Source organism: Hemitrygon akajei, chromosome 15 (assembly GCF_048418815.1).
Source record: "Hemitrygon akajei chromosome 15, sHemAka1.3, whole genome shotgun sequence".
In the NCBI taxonomy this organism is placed as follows: Eukaryota; Metazoa; Chordata; class Chondrichthyes; order Myliobatiformes; family Dasyatidae; genus Hemitrygon; species Hemitrygon akajei.
The window spans coordinates 62,888,945-62,914,184 of NC_133138.1; the positions used below are offsets into that span (position 1 = coordinate 62,888,945).

General features: G+C 38.3%; 1 protein-coding gene and 1 long non-coding RNA gene across 11 annotated transcripts in view; one reads left to right on the top strand and one right to left on the bottom strand.

The window, feature by feature from the left end:
• Positions 1-25,240, bottom strand: part of LOC140739410 (uncharacterized) — a 972,090-nt gene that overhangs the window by 427,033 nt on the left and 519,817 nt on the right. The window lies entirely within an intron of this gene.
• The window catches only part of ablim3 (actin binding LIM protein family, member 3), a 293,274-nt gene that overhangs the window by 195,206 nt on the left and 72,828 nt on the right, over positions 1-25,240 (top strand). For all 10 annotated transcript variants that reach the window (XM_073067675.1, XM_073067684.1, XM_073067677.1 and 7 more), the window contains exon 7: positions 21,263-21,350. In XM_073067675.1, coding sequence (XP_072923776.1) covers positions 21,263-21,350 — 88 coding nt within the window. The remainder of the gene's footprint in view (positions 1-21,262; positions 21,351-25,240) is intronic.

A 25,240-nucleotide genomic window follows, 5' to 3' on the forward strand; every position in this document is an offset into this window, starting at 1 on the left:
TGCAATTAGGTACTCTCTTGATCGTTCCTGCAGCATATCAAGCTGATTCCAAGTCTTCCATGCCTGACGTGCTTATGCACAGGGATACCTAGATCTGCTCAATGGCATTCATGCACATTTTGACATCACTACCCACTAAATATTATTGCTAATGTTTGGTCCCTGAATACTACTCATCACTTTTGTCAATGTGCGTGTGACTTGCTTCAGCCCAACTTAAAGGAGACCAATCTGATCAATCTAATCTCTGAAGACCAGCTTATGAGTTAATTTAGTTATACAATCCTTTTGAAAAATTTATTCCATCATATACACCCAAATGTTCCTTCATCATGAATCTCACCAATGCCCACTATATTGTGGACTGATAAAGGAGAAAGTAATGTGGCCACAGTGCTAAATAATGTCTTTATCATTGAAGCTTGGATTGGTTTATAAGGTAGAATGTCAGATTGAAACTTCTGGTTTGACCTATAATAATTGCAGTGCTCCCATTCATACTAAATTAATAAAAGTACCTAACGATTTGGTGTAGTCTCCTTACATGTGTTCACAAAATAAAATTTACAAAAATTCAGAATCTGTTTGATCTATTGCCTTGGCCATCTCATTTATTGTGCTGACTCACTTTCATGGATTCTTCATCTCATGTTCTTGGTATTTATTATGTATTTACTTATTATTATTCTTTCTTTCATTATGTATTTGCTGAGTTTGATGTCTTCTGCACTGTGGTTGGATGCCCAAGTTGGGTGGTCTTTCATTGATTCTGTTGTGGTTATTATTCTTTAGATTTATTGAGTATACCTACAAGAAAATGAATCTCAGGGTTGTATATAATAGCATACAGGCAGATGTACTTTAATAATAAATTTACTGTGAACTTTGAAGTTTGATATTTACAAGGCTGATATGGAATCTGACAGCTGTAATTTCTGATTATTCCAGTGTGATTCCGTACTGAGTAATGGCTTTGACCTTGAGTGACTTGTAAACAATCAGTAAGTGTTTCCATATTGCAAATGCAAAGTCTCCCTAACACTGATGTAAAATACTGTCTCCCTTTTCAATTTCCATTCTGATGAAAGGAGCAGAAGCATTCTTACACCTGACCGGAAGATCATAGGATAATTAAAGGTTATCTGATTCATTATTGCATCAAGGATCCTTGTTAGATAATCAGGATTAATACAGCTGTTTGTTTGCTGTGAGGCTGCCTGCTTGGCCAGAGAGCATGTGCACATATCATCTGAGTTTCTGTTAGACATCAGTCATACTCCCCATTGGCCTAAAATATCTTACATGCAATTTGTATTGCCATAAACCTCTACTACAATTCTTTTAAGCTTACCGATCTAAAAAAAAACATTCATATGAAAGAGATTATTAATAGCTGGCCAGTTCTGTTTTACCTCTCCTGACAGTCAATAAACTATTGTCCATAAATAGCATATGTTTATCAGGTGAATTCTGATAGCTCACATTTGTCCAAATAGCAAAGGAAGAAATTATTCATAATCAAGGATATTTGGAAAGGTTAAATAGTTGTTTCATAATCATGGTAGCAGATGACCTAGCTGGCAACATTAATAAGTTCTTCAGTTCTGTCTTGACAGTTTCCAAAGCAAATCTCTTAAGTGGCCAACAGCTGCATTTGGAGACATAGGTAAATGTCGAGGTATTAATCAGGAGCAAAAATTAAACTGAAGGCTGGAAGCTGATGAAGTCACATAAGGAATTCACTAACCATGGGTTTAGCTTGCAACCTCCCTTACTTATCAGATGCCATTATCTACCGTGTTTTGTGCCTCTGTTTATCACTTTACATCCTTCTGTTTACGTTTTCAACTTTCACTTAAATTGCTGGCCCTTTTTCAAACATCTGGGAGTTAAAAAAACATGGAAAACTCAGCAAAATTATTACTGCACTACAAAAACTCTATTACAGTGCAAGTTGCAAAAAAAATTAAAATAGTTAAAATGAATTTGTTCCCATTTTATCCTTATTTTTTCCTTACATAAATTTTCTAAGAGTGAACTTTATTCTATATGTCTGATTTTGGGCGAATTCTCTAAGGGTGAATTTCCTTAACTAGAATGGCCGTAATATGGGAGTCAAAGATAAAGGTAAAGAGGTTAGCTTTACTTGTCACATGTACATCGAAACATGGAAACATATTGTACATTGATATATTGATTACATTGTGGATAAGCATTCCAGAGACCTAGATTTATGGTGCTATGATTTCAATTTTACCTTAAAATCTGAGCATTTTAAATTGTTCCTGAAATAAATTCTGGCACAAAACTAGTATCTTTAATGGTGACAATAAAATTCATTATTCCTAAATCTGACTACTATGTGATAGTAAACTTACTGCAATGTGGTTGACTCATTACTGCTTGAAATAATAAAGCAAGCCATTCACTTGAAAGACATTTCAGGTTAGGTATTAAATACAGTGACGCACACGTACTTCTTGTGAGAAGAACAGAAAAATTTTCCTCCAAATGTGATTTCAGGGCAATTAACAAAAACAATATAAACAAAATTTCCAAATACTATCAGTTAAATGGAAGTTTTTCCAGCAAATACCCTACTAAAATGCATTTTATCATTCTTGAACAGTGTCGTGCAGTGAAATATATAAATCTCCCTATGTTTAATGAGATAAACTAATGCAAGTCCTGATTTCTCATTTCCATCACATAAATACAGTGTAGGATTTTTCAATGGTGTTGTATTGATATTCATGTATATTTTATGGAGCTGGGTTTGCAAAGAAGTTAATTAAACAGCATTGAAATCTCCCCCAATCTTATTGGATTAGGAGCATATGGGCATTCCTGAGATAACATTACTAATGTAAGAAAGTCAAAGTATGTATGATCTTTTTAAAGAAAAAGTCAGGATTCATAACATTACAATAAAATAATTCCGTCAACTCTAATTCCTTTTCCAGTAGCGTACTGAAGAAAAGCTGTATTAAGATTAATATGGCAGGGAGACTAGCGAAATACGATACAGCTTTTATATTCCATCTATCTACTAGCTCCTGCAGTTGTATGTTTGATAAATGCACTCTGTAGATAATGACGGATTTCTTCTTCAGTACTGTCCAGTTAGCTGGTCATTTCTTAGGTAACAGTAGCGATGCTACTCGTCTCAGGGAAGAGAACGTGAAGACTGGCTATAATTCCCATTCATATTGTTGTCCTGGGATGGGACTAACCCTGGAAGCAGCATACACAGAGGTTGGCCAAGGACCAGGTGGAATTGTAATCTACTCAAAATTAAATATCTAACCAGGACGCAATGCTGTATTTTCTATGTTAGGGCAACCAATGACATAGATTTAGTAGAACAGGGTGCTACCTACTTGGTAGTGCCTCCAGCAAATATTTTGGGGCAGTTTAATTAAAACTTTTAGAGAAACGATCAGGAAGCATTGTTTTCTGCAATTTGGAGCTCATCTCTTGGAAGGGGTACAATGGGAATTGGCTACTGCTACATGAGATACATAGAACAGTTTAATGGAATAAAATTGGACTTAAATGCCTCTTGAAATTGCTACAGGAATTGTTCAATTTTTCCACATGTCTGCATCAGTGATTTAAATGCATTTTCACAGTTGGTATTCCGTAGCAGCACTGTTGCTAGGGAATAACAACATGTGTGGTGTCATGAATTACATTCATTATTGCAGATTTACTTTGAAATATTACATCTCGTTATTCTTTCTCAATCCTTTCTAAATGTTTGCACTTCTATAGTCTTGTAGAATAGTTTGTATCAAAATGTTGTTGAAATGGTGTGGTTATGCGATTATGAAAATTATGGTGAGTTCAGAGTGAAATTCTGGTCTTCCGGATACAACTGTTACTTCAGCAATATTTTACAGGATATTTAGAATTAATAAGAGGGGTTCATCTTGACTTTATGATAATGTAATTTGGAAAATAACAGATTGCCTGCTGTTGGTTGTTTCCCCTGGTGAGGAATTCTGGAGGCATCAAAGTAAGAAGTGGGGCTATTTATAATTGAAATGAGAAATTTATTTACTCAAAAGTCAAAAATCTTTGGAATTGTGTACCCCAGAAAAGTTTGATGGTTCTGTCAGTGATTGTGTTCAAAACCGAAATTGATAGATTTCTGAATTTGAGGAGTCAAGGATTATTGTGATAGGGCAGGAGGTGGAAGATCTGAGCTGTGATATCGAATGGCAGAGTGAGTTCACAGAACCTAATGAGCTATTCATCCACATATTTTATATGTTGTGATGTCCTTCAATCTCCTGATAATAATTTTGCTTCATATAAATATTCTCACTTTATGAGGGAGGTTATTTTTCTACACAAACTCAAATTTTAGGGAAATTTCCTTCACAGTGCCTCTCACATTTGTAATCTCTAGCACATAGGAGGACAAACAGGTAAACAAGAATGCCATCACCTTAAAGTAGCGTATTGGCATTATATTTCAAATACACTCCGTGGCCACTTTATTAGGTACATCTGCCAGTTAATGCAAATACCTAATCAACCAATCTTGTGGCAGCAACTCAATACACAAAACATGCAGACATAGCTAAAAGGTTGAGTTGTTGTTCAGACTAAACATCAAAATGTGGAAAAAATGTCATCTAAATACCTTTAATGGTGAAATGATTGTTGGTGCCAGATGGGGTGGTTTGAGTATCTCAGGAATGTTGTATCTCCTGGGATTTGCATACTCAACAATCTCTAGAATTTACAGAGCAAGATGCGAAAAACAAAAAAAGACATCCAGTGAGCAGCAGTTCTGTGGGCAACAATGCCTTGTTAAAGAGAGAGGTCAGAGGAGAATGGCTAGATTGTTTCCAGCTGACAGGATGGCAATAGAAACTCAAATAACCACATGTTACAACAGTGGTGTGCAGAAAAGGCACAACAATATTGAACCTTGACGTGGATGAGCTAAGGGCACGAACATACATCTGGTGACCACTTGATTAGGTATAGGAGACAACTGAATGTATATTGCCATCATTTCATCATTACAGTCAAAATCATGGAACTCTCTGACAAATAACACTTGTGTACCTTCCTGACATAAAATGCAGCAATACAAGAAAGGACCTCCTCATCACATTCTCAATTTCATTTGCAAATGAAAAATAAATGCTGCCTTACAGTCAATATTGGCATTCAGTAAACAAATAAAAATAGGGCAAAAGTTAGGAGTGGAAATCAAATTAATACTTCTTCTAATAAATAAACTTAAAATAATTAATTTCTGCCTGAAATCTACCAGCAACATTTTTCATTGCCTACTAATTCAACTCTTCAAAATATATTGAGTAATTATTAGTTGCTTGCCATTTATAGCAAAATCTGTTGCAGTAGTCAAGAATCAGACAATATTTGAATCTGCTTGTATACACAAGTGCTTAAATTATTGCTTGCCAGTTTCAAATAGAAGACAAATGTATCTTCGGAGTTGGAGACAGTCGGTATTAATGTAAGGAATCTGCCAGTGCTGATTCAGCAGAACAGGAGTAACAGACTCGGTCTTCCAAATTGTGCAACTAAATCACAGAGCTGTATTTTATTAACAGAAAAGGAAACCAAAAACAAGCAAATGGTTTTCATTAGTCCTGCTTGTGACCTGTGAATTGGCGTAGATAGGATCTGAATAAGGTCCTTCATAAGTCAGTTAAAACCATATCATTTTTCTCTTCTAGTGAAAGCCCAAACAAAAAAAAAGCTATGATCTAAAAAGGTGGAAAATAAATTCCCTATAATTAGTTTTTTTTAATTAGGTAAAGGCTGCAAAGATGTTTCCTCTGCCTGTTATTTTTTAAGATAGTTTTGCAATATCTGAAATATTGCAAAACTATCTTAAAAGATAGATTTCCAAATGGAAAGCTCAATATGACAATGTGCTTTCACCTGGACACCATAAATGTTTTATTTCCTGATACTGATCATGAACATGTTGCATATAAAATAATTAATGATTTCCACAATCCAACAAGCTAATTATATTAAAATTCCCAGTTGCATACAGAGTGACAGAAGAGGTTCTTTACAGTCTGCATGTTCAACTGCTGCTGATCTCTACCATGGAATAGGATTTAATACAAGCTCATTGATTGAATATGGAAATGTTGTCATTAATTTAATGGAATTAAAAGGATGATGCCAGCTTGATTAGAATTACTAAGGTCAATATTTCTGTGTTTTAGGCCTTAAATTTTACCATGTCAATTGGTGTGAATACTGAGACATATAGAATACGTATACAACGCTGGAAGAACTCAGCAGGTCAGGCAGTATCCGTGAGAAAAGAGTAGCCAACGTTTCAAGCCGAGACCCTTCATCAGGAATGGGGGGAAGAGAGGGCCGAAGTCCAGTAATAGAGATAGGGGAGGGGGGTAGGGCCTAGAGGCGCCAGGTGGAAAACCAATCAGAGGAAAGTTAAAGGGGGGAGGGGGAAGGGGATAAGCATGAAAGAACTGTAGAGATAAAGAATGAGAAAGTTGAAAGGGGAGAGAGGCAGAGGGACCTGGGATAGGGGAAGGGGGAGAGAATTACCGGAAATAGGAGAATTCAATGTTCATACCACCAGGCTGGAGGCTACCCAGACGGTAGATGAGGTGTTGCTCCTCCAACCTGAGTTTGGCCTCATCATGGCAGTAGAGGAGGCCATGTATGGACATAACTAGATGGGAATGAGAGGCAGAGTTGAAGTGGGTGGCAACCGGGAGGTCCTGTCTGTTGTGGCAGATGGAGCGGAGGTGCTCGACGAAGCGGTCCCCCAATCTGCGTCGGGTCTCGCCGATGTAGAGGAGGCCGCACTGGGAGCACCGGATGCAATAGATTACCCCAACAGACTCACAGGTGAAGTGTTGTCTCACCTGGAAGGACTGTCTGGGACCAGAATGGTGGTAAGGGGGGAGGTGTGGGGACAGGTGTAGCATTTGCGCTTACAGGGATAAGTGCCGGGTGGGAGATCTGTGGGGAGGGACATGTGGACCAGGTAGTTGCGGAGGGAACGATCCCTGCGAAAAGCTGAGAGGGGTAGGGAGGGAAAGATGTGCTTGGTGGTGGGGTCCTGTTGAAGGTGGCGGAAGTTGCGGAGGATAATATACTGGATCCGGAGGCTAGTGGGGTGGTAGGTGAGGACAAGGGGAACCCTGTCCCTGTTGTGGTGACGGGAGGATGGGTTAAGGGCTGAAGTGCGGGAAGTGGAGGAGATGCGGGTGAGGGCATCTTTGATGACGCCAGAAGGGAAACCACAATCCTGAAAGAAAGAGGACATTTGAGAAGTCCTGGAACGGAAAGCCTCATCCTGGGAGCAGATGTGGCGGAGACCGAGGAACTGGGAATAGGGAATGGCATTTTTGCATTGGGCAGGGTGGGAAGAGATATAGTCAAGATAGTTATGGGAGTCAGTGGGTTTGTAGAAGATGTCAGTGGATAGTCTTGTACTGAGACATATATACAGTTTTTGTTCATAATTGCATTATACACAGGCAGGCGGTGGGAATTCATGTTACTTAGACAATGTATTGTATCATATTCTTGTGATCAAATAGTGACCAATCCTTCTGATTTTCACTCTTTAAAGTAGATGTACAAGTAGGTATGAACTGCACTAACAATATTGAAAGTAAAGAGAAAAAAAAGAGATTTAAGCATTTAGATTTTCATAATCTTCTGAACTGTTATTTTCAACTTTTTTTTTGCTGCCAGCCATCATGACAGACTCTTATAGATTTCCAAATGGAAAACTCTTTAATCCAGGTGATATAAAGTAAAGGAAGAAGATTATTGAGGAGATGCCAGCAGGGTCAGGTTACTTAAGTGATAAAAAATTGCCCAAGTGAATAGAGGTGCTCATCACTCATTTTGCTAATAAGTGCAAAACAAATCTTCATCACTCAGTAAAAATCGTAGAAAGGCATTGTTATTTATGCTGGCTGATTGTATGGAAGCCCCCTAAACAGCATGGTACTGTGTTAGAGGTAAGCAATTTTATCATCATCCACTAAGGCCTGAATGACAATGTACACTTACCAGACGTCACTTGTTAATTGGCTTTCCCTGTTTTGAGGGGCTCTGAAGAGAGCTAGGAGCAAGTTTGTATCATTTATTGCAAGCACACTGAAATTGCATCACAGAGCTAGTACATTAGGCGACATCACGCATCAGCTGCAGCAGGAAACTGAACCCCCTGATACCCTCCCTTCAGGCAAGCACAGCCAGAACAGGATGGGGTTGCTTGTATGAGATGTCACAAATGGAAGGCCTCCTCACAGCTATTTACACTTCTGCCACATCTAGATTAGCAGCTATCATGTGTTACTTACTCTTCAAATGTCTAAACAGGTTTCAGCTGCTTCTCCAGAATATTCCACCTGGTTCAAACTTAAACCTTGAATTTATATTACATTTTGTTAATCCTATTGCTTAATCCATAAACAAAAATAGTTAATGTTTCTGAAATGCTGTTAAATGTTTTCAAATGGCATCACACTTTTTAAAATCCATTCTATCCCTTTTAAATCGATCTATATGTTGTTTACATACTCAATGTGTGCCTCGAGACACACCTTTAACCTATGAACAATTAGGTTTTGACTCACGAAGTTTAAGGCTGCTAGGAAAACTGACTGCCCTTCTGAGAGGAGCATCATTTCTTAACAATTTACAACTGACTCACACAAGTAGGTGATAATTGTTGCCACTGGCTTTATGCCTCTGCGAGTTCTTGATTGTGATTTGAATTGACCTTTCTGGGCTGTAATTAGCTCTGGGTTTTTAAAAAAAATCAGTTCTCATTGACTGTGTACTGTTTAGTCTTTAGAGGAGTGCACAACAAATGATTCCAGGCAGTTGCCTGTAGTGAAGTTTATGGTTTCTCTTCATTTCAGCACATGATCAAGAAGTCATTATTACTTCACACTTCATATCAAATTAGATGTGCTATCTGAGTTTATAAACTGAAAAATATTTTAAAATTAAATTGATGCAATTATTGGTCTTGTAATTTTTTTCACCACTTTAACTTAGGGAAAATTACATTTAGTTAACAATTGAAGCTTCTTCATTAACTTTTAAAGTTGCTCCTTTGCTCATGACGTACAAGCCATAATAATACCATATTGTTTATTTCATGGTTTATTGGATGATCTCATTCAACCCAACACATCTGTCCTCTCACCATATCCTTTGATACCACAACCAATCAGAAATCTATCAACTTCTACTTTGAATATACTCATGGACTTGGCTGCACTGCAGTCTGTGGCAGAGCATTCCACAGCTTCACTACTCTTTGGCTAAAAAAAATTCCTCCTTACTTCTCTTCTAAAACGTCACCCCTCAATTTTGAGGCTGTGCTAGTTCTGGGTATGCTCACCAGAGGAAACAGCCTCTCCACATTCACCTTATCTACTCCTTTCAACATTTGCTAGGTTTCCATGAGTTCCTCACACACTGTTTTAAATTCCAGTGAGTACAGACCCAAAGCTGCAAATGTTCCTAATATGTTAACTCCTCCATTCCCAGAATCGTCCTCGTGAACCTCCTCCGGACTGTCTCCAATGACAGCATATCTTTTCTGAGATAAGGGGCCCACAAATATTGACAATATTCCAAGTGTGGCATGACTAGTGTCTTATAAAGCCTCAGCATTATCCCCTTGTGTTTACATTCTAACTATTAGCAACAGTTTAATACTTACTTAACCTTGGCTAAGAAAGGTAAAATTGCAACTGAAAAACATTTCTTCTACTCTGCCAAAAGATTTTGCTTATGTTGAAGAGTTTGTCAAGTACCGTATATGGTTCAGTGAAGAATAGGCATACATATTGTTTTGACTGTTTAAGTAAAAGATAATTATTTCAAAATTAATTCAAGCGTTTTATATCATTCAACATATTTGATTTCTTACAAACACAAATAGTTCATTTGCATTTATTTCCAGTATTTCTTCCCAAGGCTAAAGTGTGCTTGACCAGGGCTCACAGCTTAAGAATAAGCAGTAGGATTGTAATGAGGAATATTGAATATTGCAGCACAGGAACAGGCCTGTCGACCCACCAGTTCTGTCCTGAACTTCATTCCAATTTAAACTAATCTTCTCTGTCTTTATCAATCCATTGCATGCATGTTCATATGTCTGCCTGAATCCCTTTTAAACACTGATGTCGTATATGCTTCTACCACCTCCCCTGGTAGTGGGTTCCAGGCATTCTACTCCTTTTCTTTAAAAATATCTCACCCACAAAAATCTCCTGTAAATGTTCCCTCTCATCATACATCTATACCCTGTAGTGTTTGGTCTTTCCATCCTGGGGAAAAGGACTCTAAACTCTCTATGCTATCTTCCCTCTCATATTTTTACAAGCTTGTTAGGTCTGCCCTCAGCCTCTGATGATCCATGGAAAATAATCCACCTTTCTCTATTCCCTCCTTATAACTAATACTCTCAAATCCAGGCAATATTCTGGTGAACTTCTTTTACAGCCTCTCCAAAGCCTTACTAATATTCTTGAAATTCAACAACCAGTACTGTACAGAGCATGCCTAACCAAAGTTTTGTGCTGCTACAACATAGCTTACCAACTCTTTCACTCAGTGCCCCAATCAATAAAGGCAAGTATATCCAATCCTGCCTTTACCACCATATCTACAGGTGTGGCCACTTTCAGAAAGCTGTGGATTTGTATCCCAAGATTCCTTTGTACATCAGTGCTCATAAGGGTCCTGCCATTTACTGTATACTCTTCTTCTGCATTTGACCTCCCGACGTGCAACACCTCATACTTATCCAGATTAAACTTCAGAGGAGAATCGAATGTGCCTTTTGCAGAATAGTGAGTCTTTGGAATTCTCTATCCCGGAGGCCTGTGGAAACTCAGTCGTTGAGTTCATTCGAAACAGAGAAAAAAAGGTTTTTGGGTGTTAAGGAAATCAAAGATTACAGTGATTGTGCAGAAAAATTGACTGGGGTAAATCCGCTATAATTTTGATGGAAGGTGGAGCAATTTGAAAGATCAAATACGCTTCCCCTGCTCCTATTTCTTTAATAATCTAGCAGGAGACATTAGAAAAAGCGGACCACAAAGCTATTGTGACTGTTCTGGCAGTGTCAAACATGGAGAAAACACTAAAATGTGTCAGGAGTTTGGGGGAAAGGTTGGGGGAGGGCTGGAGAGTGGTGACTTCATTTCTTGATCATAACCTAACAATCTTAACTGTGATTTTCTAAGTTCTCAATGGATTACTAATTTTTGACTTAAACAACAAGCCCTTCATATTCAGTATTTCATTATAAAATACAAGAAAATGTTTGAATAATGAAAAACAAGCTAACATTTTAGGGATGCGTATATTTATTGTAGAGTTCTTCAGTAGAAGCAAAATATGCAGTTTTTCTATATAAATATGGAGGAGCTTAGAAAGAATTATTACTTGCATTTTGCTGGTGACTATAATTTTGCTCCAGTATTGTCAGGTGCAAATATATGGAGAATATTAATCTATTTGTGATATTTAGCAGTTGTGATTCATGTGCTTAAAGCCTTCCAATTCAGTAGTTTGAATATCCTGCCCATTTATCATCTCTTTTATACCATTATAGTGATTGTATCACAATTATAAAGGATTTGAAAGATACTCAATTGCTAGTGCTAAACACAAGTTGGAAATTCAAACAGCTGTTATACTCGCCTCTCCATATTGAAATCAATGGGCTTGATTACAATGGACCCAGCCCTCTTTTCATAGTCACCATGCACACACTCGTCCCTGCTGTGCACTCACCTTTTGTAACTCTGGGTCTACTGCCCTCGCCGTGTGTATGTACAAAGCTATGCAGCGAGTTAAAAACCTTCTCAAAATTCAACCAAGATAGAAGCTTTCTTCAGGATTTTTAAATGAGATTTTACTTGTGAAACTGCAGAAAGATAAGAAAAAATGCTTATTAAATTTAATACAGATTCATCGTGTGACTGGATATTCTAATACTGTCAGCTATTCTCACAGTGTTATCCAAGGTAATACACAAATGTAACACCCCATAACTCTGTTGAGTGAATGAGTAAACTTGTGGTACAATGACCACTTAATGAAAAACAACAACCATAATACTTCCTTAAAAATATATCTACTAAAGGTTTACCAATATTAACAAAACCTTAAGACTCACAGATATTGCTGTTTCAAGGGCAAATAAAGAGGAGATGGAAATGATTGTCTTTCCACCATGTGCTTCGAATTTAATCCAAATTACCCCGCACAGGAAATGATATTAAAAAACAGCTTTCGTACAGAAAGCGATGTTCATATAAAATGATTTGCATACAACTGCACCTCTAGAGGCCAGAACACTCCCTGCAAGGCATCCATAGAATGTTAAACTTAACTTCTAAAACTAAAACCCAAATGCTAATTTCATTAAGTCTTTGGCAAAAGAAGGATAGTCTCAGAGAACGGACTTCAAAACAGTCTTATTGCATTGTCTTTAGCCATTCTCACTTCAAAAATACCCACGTGGATAATGTTTCTTGGTGGGGATCAACAAGAAATGCTTTGCCAGAAGGTGGACTGATTAGCTTGGAGCCCTCTTGTGGCATGATCCACTAGGTTGCCATCAGTAAGTAGGAACATGGTTCCATTGGCTCTTCTGCGTTGGGTGCTTTATACATTGCTTTATACACTGCTGCTTTGCGCTAGTCACTGCTACACTCAGTTCAGTGTATGATAGACACAGGAGATTTTTCAGATGCTGGACTACAAGCTAGAAGGTGATAGTTGAAGCCAGGTGGGTCGTAAAGGTAAAGGCTGTCTTGTCAGCTATGTCCTTAGGTTGTGAATAACCATGTGTAGCTTCAGGAGTTAGGATTTTGCTTGGGGTGCTTTTGAAGCACAACATTTGAAACATATTGTGTGTTCTTTTAGAAAGTGTTTCTGGTCTGCGGGTGTTTTTTTTCTCTGAATCTTCTGCATTTTCTTAAAAGGTGAGGTTTCTTGTGAACAGGGCATTTTCTGTTGTGGTTCTTTACTGAGGTTTCTGCTTCAGTTTTGTTAAGGGTTTTGGTTTACCATGCTTTTGCTGGAGACATCTCTTTGGATGAGGTGTTGCCGGAAGTTGAGAGAAGAGAATTAGAGTCATTTCATATCTCTGTGTGACAGCAGATAAATTCCACAAAGAATGGAATTGGCAGATGTTTCATTTTATACTTAAATCCTTCAGTTATTCACTGTTCCTTCAGTAGTTCCTCCACTGTAGGGTTTATTCCTTTTGTTGTGTCCAAGAGGCTGGAGGTAACCCTGGTTTTTTGTGGCTTGCAATTCCGACATCAGATCTGCAAGCTCCAGTAACTTGCATGATTCTTTGTGTGAGAATTCTAAAAAAATTACCTACTCTTCTGAGGAGAGATTCCTCGATTGCCTGTGGAGAGCCATAGTATTTGTCCAGCCTCTGCCAGAGCGTTGTAAACCAGTAGCTGGATTATTCATCTGAACTGCTCTAACCCTTCTTGCAGTGACTCCCCATTAAGCCACTTACAGAGAAGGTTTAGCTCTTTGCTAGGTTTGAGAATTAGTCCTTCTAAGGCATTGTGAAAGCTGGACTTCCAGGACAGATAACTGGCAGACTGGTTGGCAAACACTTTTAGTCCCTGCTGTGACTAAATCTCGATAAACGAGATACCAAGCCAAATCTAATGGTCCTGCAGCTCCTGAATGAGAACACTGCAGAGACTGGTTTGCCGAATGTGAGTTCTGGGATGGATGAAAGTTCAGACTATCCATGTCTGTGCAGATGGATTTGGCATCCATAGTAACTCTTGACTGAGGTCTTTGCTGTGATGGAACTGTAGATGAGGTGTTGCGGGTATTTGCTGCTGTAGACCTTGACCGCCAATACCTGGACCATGTGAAAGACAAGTTGGCTGTGTGGTGTGGACAGCTTCTTCTCATGCAATCGGCGCACTGTCTTCTTTCTATCCAAGATGAGTTTGGACATATTTTTAGTAAGCTGAATTGGTGGTTGTGATGGCAAAGCATGACTGATGCTGGTTATATGACTCACCATGCATAAGTCATCTTCTGCTTCATGCGTCTTTGCATCTGCTGAGGCAGCCTGAGCTTTGTGCTGGATTAGGAGCTACCATTATGATCTACGCCGTTCAGACACAGGCCATGTATCTTAGAAGATGACTTATCGTTTCATTCTACTGCCTTCATAGTGCCTATGTACAAAGATATGCAGTGAGTTAAGCACCTTCTCAAAAACAGCCAAAATAGAAGCTGTCTTCAGAGTTTTAATGAGATATTATTTGTGAAACTGTAGAAGGTTAAGTAAAATACATACTAAATTCAATACAGAAGTGGCAAGCATCTGAATATACTAATACTGTCAATTATTTTCATAAGTGTTAATCAAGGTTATACACACAGGCAACACTACTTAACTATACCTTGTAAACAAGAGTAACTTGTGTTACATCAATAACTTAATGATAAACAATAAACATAATACTTCCTTCAAAATATATCTACTACATTTTTACCAATATTAACAAAGATGTACGACTTACAAATATTGCTGTTTCAAGGGCAAGTAAAGAGAGGATGGAGATGGATGTATGTCCACCATGTGCTTCAAATGTAATCCAAGCTAACCTGAGTAAGACATGAAATAAAAAACAGCTTATGTGTAAGAAGTGATGTTCAGACCAGATGAACTCTAGGGACCAGTGCAGTGGGCTTCTGGAGAGCTTAAAGCCACACCTCTCCTGCTTTTCCCCCGAGGTGAAGTATTCTGTCAGCAATGAGTGAGTCTCATATTGAGATTCTGTCCACTGGTGGCCTTCTGACAGCTTCTGTTTTAGGAAGCCTTTGCACTTTTCACAAATTTAGGAATGTTGAAAACAGTTAAAGTTTTTAAAAAATTAAAATCACAAAATAATTCACTTGACTTAAATTCAATAAAATGTTGATAATTGAATAAAAGTTTAAAAATATGCATGCCTCCTTAACGGAGGTTGGTAGCCTATTCAAATGAATGGGGCCAGATTAGATATGGCAGCTTTGATGGGCATGCTTCAAAGCATTTAGTCCGTCAACAATACAGTGAGCCGAAGACCAGAATGCATAGATGATGTATTGCACCCAGGTCGTGGTTCTCAATGGACCATTGTCATCAAGATAATGGAACTCCATGATACTCAATGTGCAAAGACAAGTAAAATAGCAGGCCAATGCTCAATAAAATTAATACTGGCATTTAAAAAGGTTTTTATTTGCCCTAGTTTTACTAATTGACACTGTATTTTGTATTTATGTTCATTTGAAACCTAATTATTTTTCCTAGTATATAAAAGAAAAACTAGACTGTCAGCACTGGCAAATCTTAATGTACTGAGTAATGACTCTGATTTGGGAAAACATTGCGACTCATGAAGTCTGTGAAATTAAAACTGCGCGCTTTGAAGAATGAATGCTTTTGAAAAGCTCATAAACTGCAATTACAAGGAAATAGCCGAGACTCTCATGAAACCAAATAGCACAATTCCAATATGACAACTAAGAAAAAATGCACACGTAAAGTGTTGCAATGTGACTTTAGCTGCAAGTCAGTTAAGAACACTGAAGAGTTTCTAAATGTTGTAAAATTGGTAATCATAAATAAAAAAAATTGCACATGTATAAAAGCTTCAGTAAATATAGAAAATTCTGGAAACACTGAGCAGGTCAGGGAGCATTTGTAGAAAGAGAAATAAAGTTACATTTTCAGGTAGAAGAACTGGGAAAGAGAGAAATTACACATAAATTGTAGACATCATCCAGTCAGTGGATTAAAGGGAGTTGTAGGAGAAAGAGAAAATGAACCATGGCCATAAATGAAGCTTGTTAGAGAGTAAGAATAAAAACAGAAGTTACACAGTCCAAATATGTGGGACATGCCCAACTGTTCAGGTTCTGCCTTTGGAGAGAGAAAAACTGAACCAATGTCAAACGTGGATTACACAGAATTGTAAGCGAATTCTTTTAAGCGAAGAGGGATGAGAGGTGATTTGATGGAGGTGTACAGGATGATAAGAGGCAAAGATCAAGGGAATCGCCAGAGACCTTTTCCCAGAGTGGAAATGGCTAATAAGAGAGCGCATAATTTTAACATGATTGAAAGAAAGTATAGGGGATGTAAATTTTTTACACAGAGAGTGTTGGGTGCGTGAAATACACTGACCAGAGCAGTGGTAAAGGCAGATAGATAAGGATCATTTCAGAAACTCTTAGATAGGCACATGGTTGATAGAAAACTGGAGGGCAATGTAAGAGGGAGGGATTACTTTGATGTTAGAGTTGGTTAAAAGGTTGACACAACATCATGAGTGAAAGCGCCTGTACTGTGCTGCAATGCTCTAGGTTCCATGATGCTGATGTTACCTAAAGCTGCAGAGCCTGAGACTGACTCTGGAAGGCTGCAATATGCCCTGAAGGAGGGTAAGCTGCTCTTCCTCAAGTAAATTTGGGCCTCATCCTAACAGTGCAGGAGGTCAGAGATAGGGAGTTCAGAGTGAAAGAGGGGTGGAGAATTAAAGTGGCAGCTAACAGGGAGCTCTGTCTATCCTGCAGGTTGAACATAGGTTCTCTGCAAAAAAAAATCCATTTTTTTCCTCTGTACAGGAGATCGTATTTGTGAATACTGAATAAACACAATGGTGTAGCATAGCTGCAAGTGAATCTCTTCCTCAGCTTGAAGTACTTCTTGAGCCCTTGGTATTTAGAAAGGAAGAGATAATAGGACAAGTGTTTCAACACTGCAGTTGGATGGATGTAATCAGAGCCATAAGAAAAGAAATGGTGGTGGAAATGAAAAGCAGAGCAGGTAGTCACAAAGAGAGCAGTCCCCTCTAAATACTGAAAGGGTTGGGAAGAGTGAGATGTGTCTGGTTGCAGAATCTTGATGTAGGCAAAGGGATGTAGGCACAAGCTATGAAGAAGGAAGACATCCCAGTAGCACTTGTTTGGAAGGTTCCGTTATCAGAGATGGCGGAATGGAAAAATAGAATTAATCCCTTACAGGAAATGGAGTAGGAGGAAATACAGTCAGGGTAAGAGATGGATAGATTTGTGACTAGCCTGGCCCCTGAGATAGTGACAGGTCCAGAAAAAGAAGAGAATTTCAGAGTTAGAACCTGTAGCCATTATGTGCAAGATAGATTTGCTAGTAAGTATAAAAATATCACCGTGACTTAAATATTTGGCTTTTGGATCCAACTAGGACTGATTAAATAAAGGTTTTTCACCTAGAAATTCATTCAGAAGCAGAGTACAATGGTATTTCACATCCATCTCCAATATCAAGGGATGAACACGTCCCTGGACATTCATGCTAGATGTTCTATAGTTCAGTGCATATTTTTAAAAGATTGAAATTAACTACATATGAGGTAATTTCACTTGATTTCTGATGACTACTGATGAAAATATAAAACACATTCACAGTTCACCATCAAGAGCTCTCTCTTTCGAAAAGATTTTTCAAGCTAGCTTATGTAATAAAAAAAGATACACAAAAAAGGTTATCCTAATACTTCAGATAAAAGAGTATTATTAAGACAATAAAACACAATAAATTTCATGGTGCATTTTATATCTAAATTTGATAAGTAGAATGCACATATCAAGACTTCATTATTCTATTTGTCAGTGACAATTTTGTCTGCATCACAAATCACCTTGTGCATGTATTTTAAATTGCTAACAATGAATTAAAAATTTAACACGACAAGTATATAAGTTGACAGTGCTTAAGCTTGGTACTTCCTGAATGTTAGCATTTTACATTATAAATTTGAATTTTAATTCTTCCAAGTTAATTATTACAGCAGATTTTATAAAATCACAAACATCCACATTTAGAAAATGGAATGACTGATTTTCACTTGTTTAGAATTGAATTAAATGCAACAAAATAGCTGAATTATTTAATATTAATCCATTTTATTTTCTTATAAATGCATTTAACACCCCGATGAGCCCAATTAATTTAAGCAGACTTGATTTATGTACTTGCTTCTAATATATTTTAGGGGTGATGATATGAAGATTTTAAGATTTTATATAGTTATTGATAAATTGTCTGTTTTATGCCTCAAATTCTAATAAATAAAAATTCAAAATAAATGCACAGCATTTTATCTGTTGAAGTTATTTAAAAGATTAAAAAATCTAATAAGCCACAATCATGAGGAAGGTTTAGGGAATGAGGTGTTGCCCTGAATAAGAAAATATCAATTTTAGGAGCTATTGATCTCTCAATGAATTAATTTTTTGTTAGTTTTCCTTATCAGATTTAAGATAGTATTAATTTCTGTATTGATTCACATTTTTTCCAACCAGTTCATCAGAAATGTTTGTCCTAATAAAGAGAAATGTTGTTTGTAATTGTTAGCTAGGGCCTTGGTGCCATACTTGGACAAATTACAACCACCAGCTCAGTGGGTCCTGGGACTTGCCTGAGTGACATTGTGTGACTTCACTTTGGATGTACTCTATTATAAGAGATTTTGCTGATAAAATTGAATTACTTTGAGATGAATTGATTGTTGTTCAGAAATACTGTCATTTGCCTTAGAGAGTAGTTCCATTGATTGAGGAGCCCCTTGACCTCTTATTTGATTGAACAGTTAATGATTACATCTGTAAAATGTGAATCAAATAGAGATAACCGCCAAAGCTATCAAAGATTCTGCTTGCCTTCTGAAGAGGCTGAGTATTGTCAAAGCTCTCCTCAGATCTGAAATGTATTTCAAGTGTGTGTGGGCTTCGTGTAGGCATAGATATTTGATATATGATTGATTTTATGAATGAATAAATTAACCTGTTGATGACAACTATGGTGATGAGTTATGGGTGTAGAATAGCAATAACAATATCTTTGGAAGATAATAGCCTTCCCTGATGAACGTTTAATAGATCATTATCTGCCTTTAATAATGTAACAAAACATATGACAACTGCCTAAATTCATCGAGTGCCACCTCTCATAAAATTTACAGATTGGTCAGTGATTCATTAGGTCATGTAATATTATCCAATGATTGTGGTGTTAAATTAAAAGTCTGGGCATTAACGTGTGGGCAACTATAAGTCTTTCTGAGTGACGTGCTGCTGCTAACAGTTTATTGAATATGCATAACCTCTGGAAGAATTATAGCAAATTATTGCTACAGTGCTAAAGCTTAATGCAGTTATTGCAATAAACCTTAAACCTTCCTCATTGTGTCAAGAAATAATCTTTAATCCAAATTAATTTATAAGACCTGTAATTTGATGTACGCTACATAGTAGAGTAGCAATGAGTACACTGATGATACTGAACTGAGAGAATAATGTACTGCAAACCCAAATTTGTAATGGTAGTATGATAAAAGAATGGTGAAAAGTTATTGGAGTGGAATCTAATTGCAATATTATTAAACACAATGACAGGCTTTCTGGTTTGATAGTTAATAGATCATTATCTGCCTTTAATATTGTGGCAAAACGTGACAACTGACTCAATTCATTGAATGCCATTGCACATAAACTTTACAAATTAGTGAGCTATTTATTTAATAAAATCCAGTTCTGCATTGAGAAAATTTAAATGCATATGTTAACATGTGAGCTGATTTAAATCATTCTAAATGACAAGCTTCAGAAGTAATTGCCTGTGATTCATCAATGCCTGTACGCCATTTGTGAAAATGTTCCCATCTTCTGTCCGCAGTGCTGTCAGTCCTTAGGTTCTGATATCCAACAGCTGTGACATTGAACTGTCAAAGAAGTGAAAGAGTTTTCATGGCAGAATCCAAAAAAGCATTGTTAATTAACTTCTTAAGCATTAAATACAGATAGATCGTAACATCCACTGTAGGAAAGCAAAACTTGAAGTCAACTTCTCTAATGTTTTCAGATATTAAAATTCCTCATGTTTTGAAATATTAGTGTAAAGAAATTGCAAAATACTTTCATAAACTTAGATTTTAGAACCAGTTGGCTAATGAAGCAATAATTATGGCCAAGAATTCACTAAGAACTCACTTAGATCTCATGGAACTAAAAGTTTTTAACGGCATATGACGTTGAAACTAAGTTGTAAAAGCATTATATTTGTATTAGTTTAAGACATATATGTCAAACTCAAGGCCCGCGGGCCAAATCCGGCCCACGGTGGAATTATCTTTGGCCCGTGAGATAATATCTAATTACTATTAAAGCTGGCCCCAGTAATCGAAGAGCCTATGGCGTATGATATGGCTAATGCTGAGTTTATTCAGGTACCAGGTTTTCAGGGTTTTTAGTGTTTATTCGGCAGTCTTGCTCGGCAGTCTTCTTCATAAGAAACGGAATTTGTAAAGTGAAACACTTTGTAGTTATAGCAGAGACTGAGACACATTAGAGCAGGCTGAAAAAACGGAGGCAACGAAAGCTGCGTTCGCACGTGTCCGACTGATCCGACCCGCATGAAGCTGCATTTTGCTCAATCCGGCCCGTGACCTAAAATGAGTTTGACACCACTGGTAAGAGATGGTGCTGAGATGGAAGAGATCAGTGCAGCTGCTTGAGATATATTGGGTTACTGATAGCAACTCCGGATTTACCCCTTTACGCAAAACAAATGCAAATTCCAAGAGTATGTGTTAGGCTATCAATTAACCTCTTTTTTTATCTTTTCCAAGATCATATCCGCTTTAATTTTTTAAAGATCAAACCAGATGAGCAGTTCCTTTCCAGACTATGGTTGCTTCTTTAGGCAATCAAAGTGCTTAGGCATATTTTGAGGAATAGGAAGGGCTATATTACCTGCTGGTTGCATCCTGTCTCTATTTCTATCACTGACAATGTGAATTAACTAGAAGCAAGACAATTCTGCCTGTGGCATTATGGTGATGCTCACAATGAGACAGAATGCCGCACTATTAAAAATGGTTGGGTCTTTGAGGTGTGGGTTATACAAACGTACATGCCACTACAGAATTTTAAGAAAAACAGTAATAATTCAGTTTTGTAAAAGCATTTGATTGATTAATTTGAAATAAAATGACATAGAAAGGGAGATATTTCCTAAGTTATTGCTGCATAAAACATCATCCAAGTGGAGTGCATGGAAGGAAATCAGATATGGTGCTCCCTACATCTGCAATAGGGACTTGATCTAGTTTTCTTAAAGTTAGGCAGCAAGCTTGGTTGTAAAAGTGTGCTTTTCTTTTAGGCAGGAGGCAAACATTACCACCCAACTTGTGCGAGGTGTGTCAGATGCCACCAGATGTTCACAGAGGGAGAAGAAATGTATCTAACAGGTATGTGAGACTTGTATGAAAGAGAGACCACAAAACCAGACCATTCATCCTAACCAAGTTGTTTATGGTCTTCTCAGGCCTGGTTTATCCTTCCTTATACAATTCTTCCAGTTCTTTTCTTCCTCGCATGGTTATGAGGCTTCCCTTTGAAGATGATTCACACTATTTGCCTCAAAAACTCCCTACAAATTCACAACATTCCCTTGGTAAAGAACTTACTTCTGTATTTCCTATCATATTTTAGGAAAAATGTCTGTTAGAGTGGCATAAATATATATATATATCTACAGTAGAAGAAACAACTTTAGGAAATTTGCTATGAAGGTCACACAAAATGTAAGCATTCCAAATGATCATCTGAACTTGGCTGGTGTTAAACATGATGAGTGTGTAATATTCTGCTGCTGATCACGACGGACTGGATTCTGCTGACAGCAATTTTAGCTCTTAGCTGTCCTCTGAGTAACCTAGCAAGGCATTCAGTTCAATGCTGGGCTAGCCAGCAAAATCCACATTCCATGAATGATTTTTTAAATAAAATATTACAGATTATTAAAAGAAATAAACAATTATTAACTACGGGATTAAAAAATGCACCCTTCCCAAATGGCCGGTTCACAACTGTTCCTTTTTTATCATTTGGAAGAAAAGAGAAAGCCTCCCTGCCCTCTACCTGCATGACAGTTCCTCATAAACATTCTTATTTTCTCTATTCTCTTCCAGCCACTTCTCAAACAAGGTTCCACCTTCCAAGACAGATTTCAGGATCAACATAGTGCTGCATTGTGGTCGTCTGATTGCCATGTCCTATGTTAATTAATTATTTGATCTGGCCAAGTGTTCAACAATTTTGTTCCATTCTCCAGATGTTTAGCTTTTCCATATCCATGCAGAGCTGTTCCTAAACCAAACCCTCTTACAACCCATTCAGCTTTTCTCTGGACTCCTGACACTCCTCTAATAAGTACCCACTACATTTAACATTGTACAATTTCTCATGAGTGATTTTTAACTGAGGTATTTGATTTGTTTTGGCATTGGCAGGAAACAGTAGTAATTACTTACTGAGCAGCACAGATGATAAATCATTTTAGTGGTCAACCCTTAGCATCCCTTAATGGCATCTTATCGCATGAAATATTCAAGGTAGTTTTTGCTGTGTCTCTTTCTCTGTGCATATTTCTAACCTAGGGAGTTATTACACAGGCAAGAATATGTCAAGACTTCCTCCACCTCTTGGGGTTTGTGTCAGTGCTGCACCTTCAGGGGCCTTCTGGGTGATACTTGCAGAGGAAGACTGCCCCTTATATATCACTTTTAACTCTTGGTGTTTAACATACTCTTATCTTTCCAAAACTGAAGCTAACAAATTTTTCCATCACTTTCAAATGCATATTTAGTCCAGCTTGTTATGCATATCTCAAGCTACACTTTCTGACCGGGTGTTTTCTAAGCCCTGACGTAAGAGTGAACCATGCCGAAACAAATTCCGTAGCAATTTTCTGAGCTCTTAAGCCTTCCAATAAGTGACCACCATATTCTTTACTGCAGAATTTGTCATTCGTGATTTAATATGTTAGTACTATTAGAGTTGCTATGGAATCCATAATAATTGCTGATTGAGTGATAATCAATATACCTTAAATTCTATTGCCACCCATACTAATTTTATTTTTATTCATCTCTACAATATATGCCCCTTTACATTTGGTGACATGAAAGTACAAAATTATAACACAGAATTTAAAAACATATGAACAGTATATGTGATGCACCATCAATAACTCTCGGAGACGGGAGGCAAACGATAGGCTGTTGGCATAGTGCTGGGTGGGATGTGCGGGTCGGTGTGTGTGTGTGTGGTCAGTAGCGGGGTATATGACGGGCCCCTCCCACCAATCACTGTCAGAAATCCTCAGTTTTGTGGGGCTTCGTCATATACCCCACTACTGACCACACACACACACACCGACCCGCACATCCCACCCAGCACTATGCCAACAGCCTATCGTTTGCCTCCCGTCTCCGAGAGTTATTGATGGTGCATCAATTTTATTAGCTGCAAGAGACCACGATTAGTAGTAAGAGACCACCACACAACATCCTGGAGACTGAGGGGGAAGCAGTGCCTCCAACCGCCTTTATACAGGGGTCTGTGGGAGGAGCCACAGGAGCAGTCAGCAGAGGGGTGTGTCCAGACAGGAATATGTAGTTCACCACAATATGTCAATCAAAATGTAATATTTCCCCTTGCAGTGAATATGTTTTGAAGTAGAGTTTGAGATAAAATCATATGCTCTGGTCAATATTTAGTAAATCTTCTGTGATCATAAACACATTATTTACTCTCGGAATTTGCAGTGCACCGTTGGCTGCCACGCTACTTACATTCCCATGATAATTACACTTAAGATAACCTTGACTGCCTGTGAAGCACATTGGCCATAAGAGATGCTACATAATATTCCATTCTATCAAGCTGCTGATTTCAGTCTTTTCAGGAAGTGTGGTTTCTTTTATGTCCTATCTCACATCTCTTCTGTTTCTCATACTTCTGCTCTCGACCCACGTCCTCCAGTCAGAACAGAGATAGAGCTCCCCTGGTCTTTAAGTTTCACCCAGTGATCCCCTCCATCCAACAGGTCACCTGACACAAAGGAAGATGGTTGTGGTGGTTGGAGATCAATCATCTCATCCTCAGGACATCACTGCAGTGGTTACTCAGGGAAGTGTTCTAGGACCAACCATCTTCAGCTGCTTCATCAATGACCTTCCTTCTGTCACAAGGTCAGAAGTGGGGATGTTCGCAGATGACTGCATAATGTTCTGCACCATTTGTGACTCCTCAGATAGAGAAGCAGCTCAGACCCAAATGCAGCAGGACCTGGACAAAATCCAGGCTGGGCTGACATTCAAGTCATGCAAGTGCCAGGCAATGACCATCTCCAACAAGAGAGGCTCTGACCATTGTCCCTTGACGTTCACTGGCATCACCATCACTAAATCCTCTATTATCAACTTCCTGGGGGCTAACATTGAACTGGTATAGCCATATAAACACCATGGCTACCAGAGCAAGTCAAAGGCTAGGAATCCTGCAACGTATAACTCACCTCCTGGCTCCCCAAAGCCTGTCCACCATCTACAAGGCTCAGGTCAGGAGTGTAATGGAATACTCGCCACTCACCATCAACATTCAAGAAGCTTGACACCATCCAGTACAAGGCAGCCCACTTGATTAATACCCCTTCCACAAGCATCCAATCCCCCCACCATCAATGAACAGTTGCAGCAGTGTGTACTATCTCCAAGATGCACTGCAACAACACACCAAAGTTCCTGTGGCAGCACCTTCCAGATCCACGACCACTACCATCTAGAAGGACAAGAACAGCAGATACCTGGGAACATCACCACTTGGAAATCCCCCCTCCAAGTCACTCACCATCCTGACTTGGCAACATATCGCTGTTCCTTTCATTGTCACCAGGTCAAAATCATGGAAATCCCTCCTTAATAGCACTGTGGGTGTACCTACACCTCAGGGACTGCAGTGGTTCAAGAAGGCAGTTCATCACCACCTTCTCAAGGACAACTAGGGATGGACAATAAATGCTGGTTTCCTGGCGACACCCACATCTCGTAAATGAATTTAAAAAAATTTAATTCCGCCAACTGCAACACGATCCCACCACTAGCCACATCTTCTCATCTCCACTACTTTCTGCCATCTACAGGAACCATTTCCTCCATTAATCCCTGGCTCATCCCTCCACACCAATCTCTCCTTTACCCTTAGCATTTCCCCTGCCTTCGCAGTAGATATAACATTTGTCCTTACACCTCCTCCCTCACTACCATCCAGAGACTGGAGCAGACCTTCCAGGTGA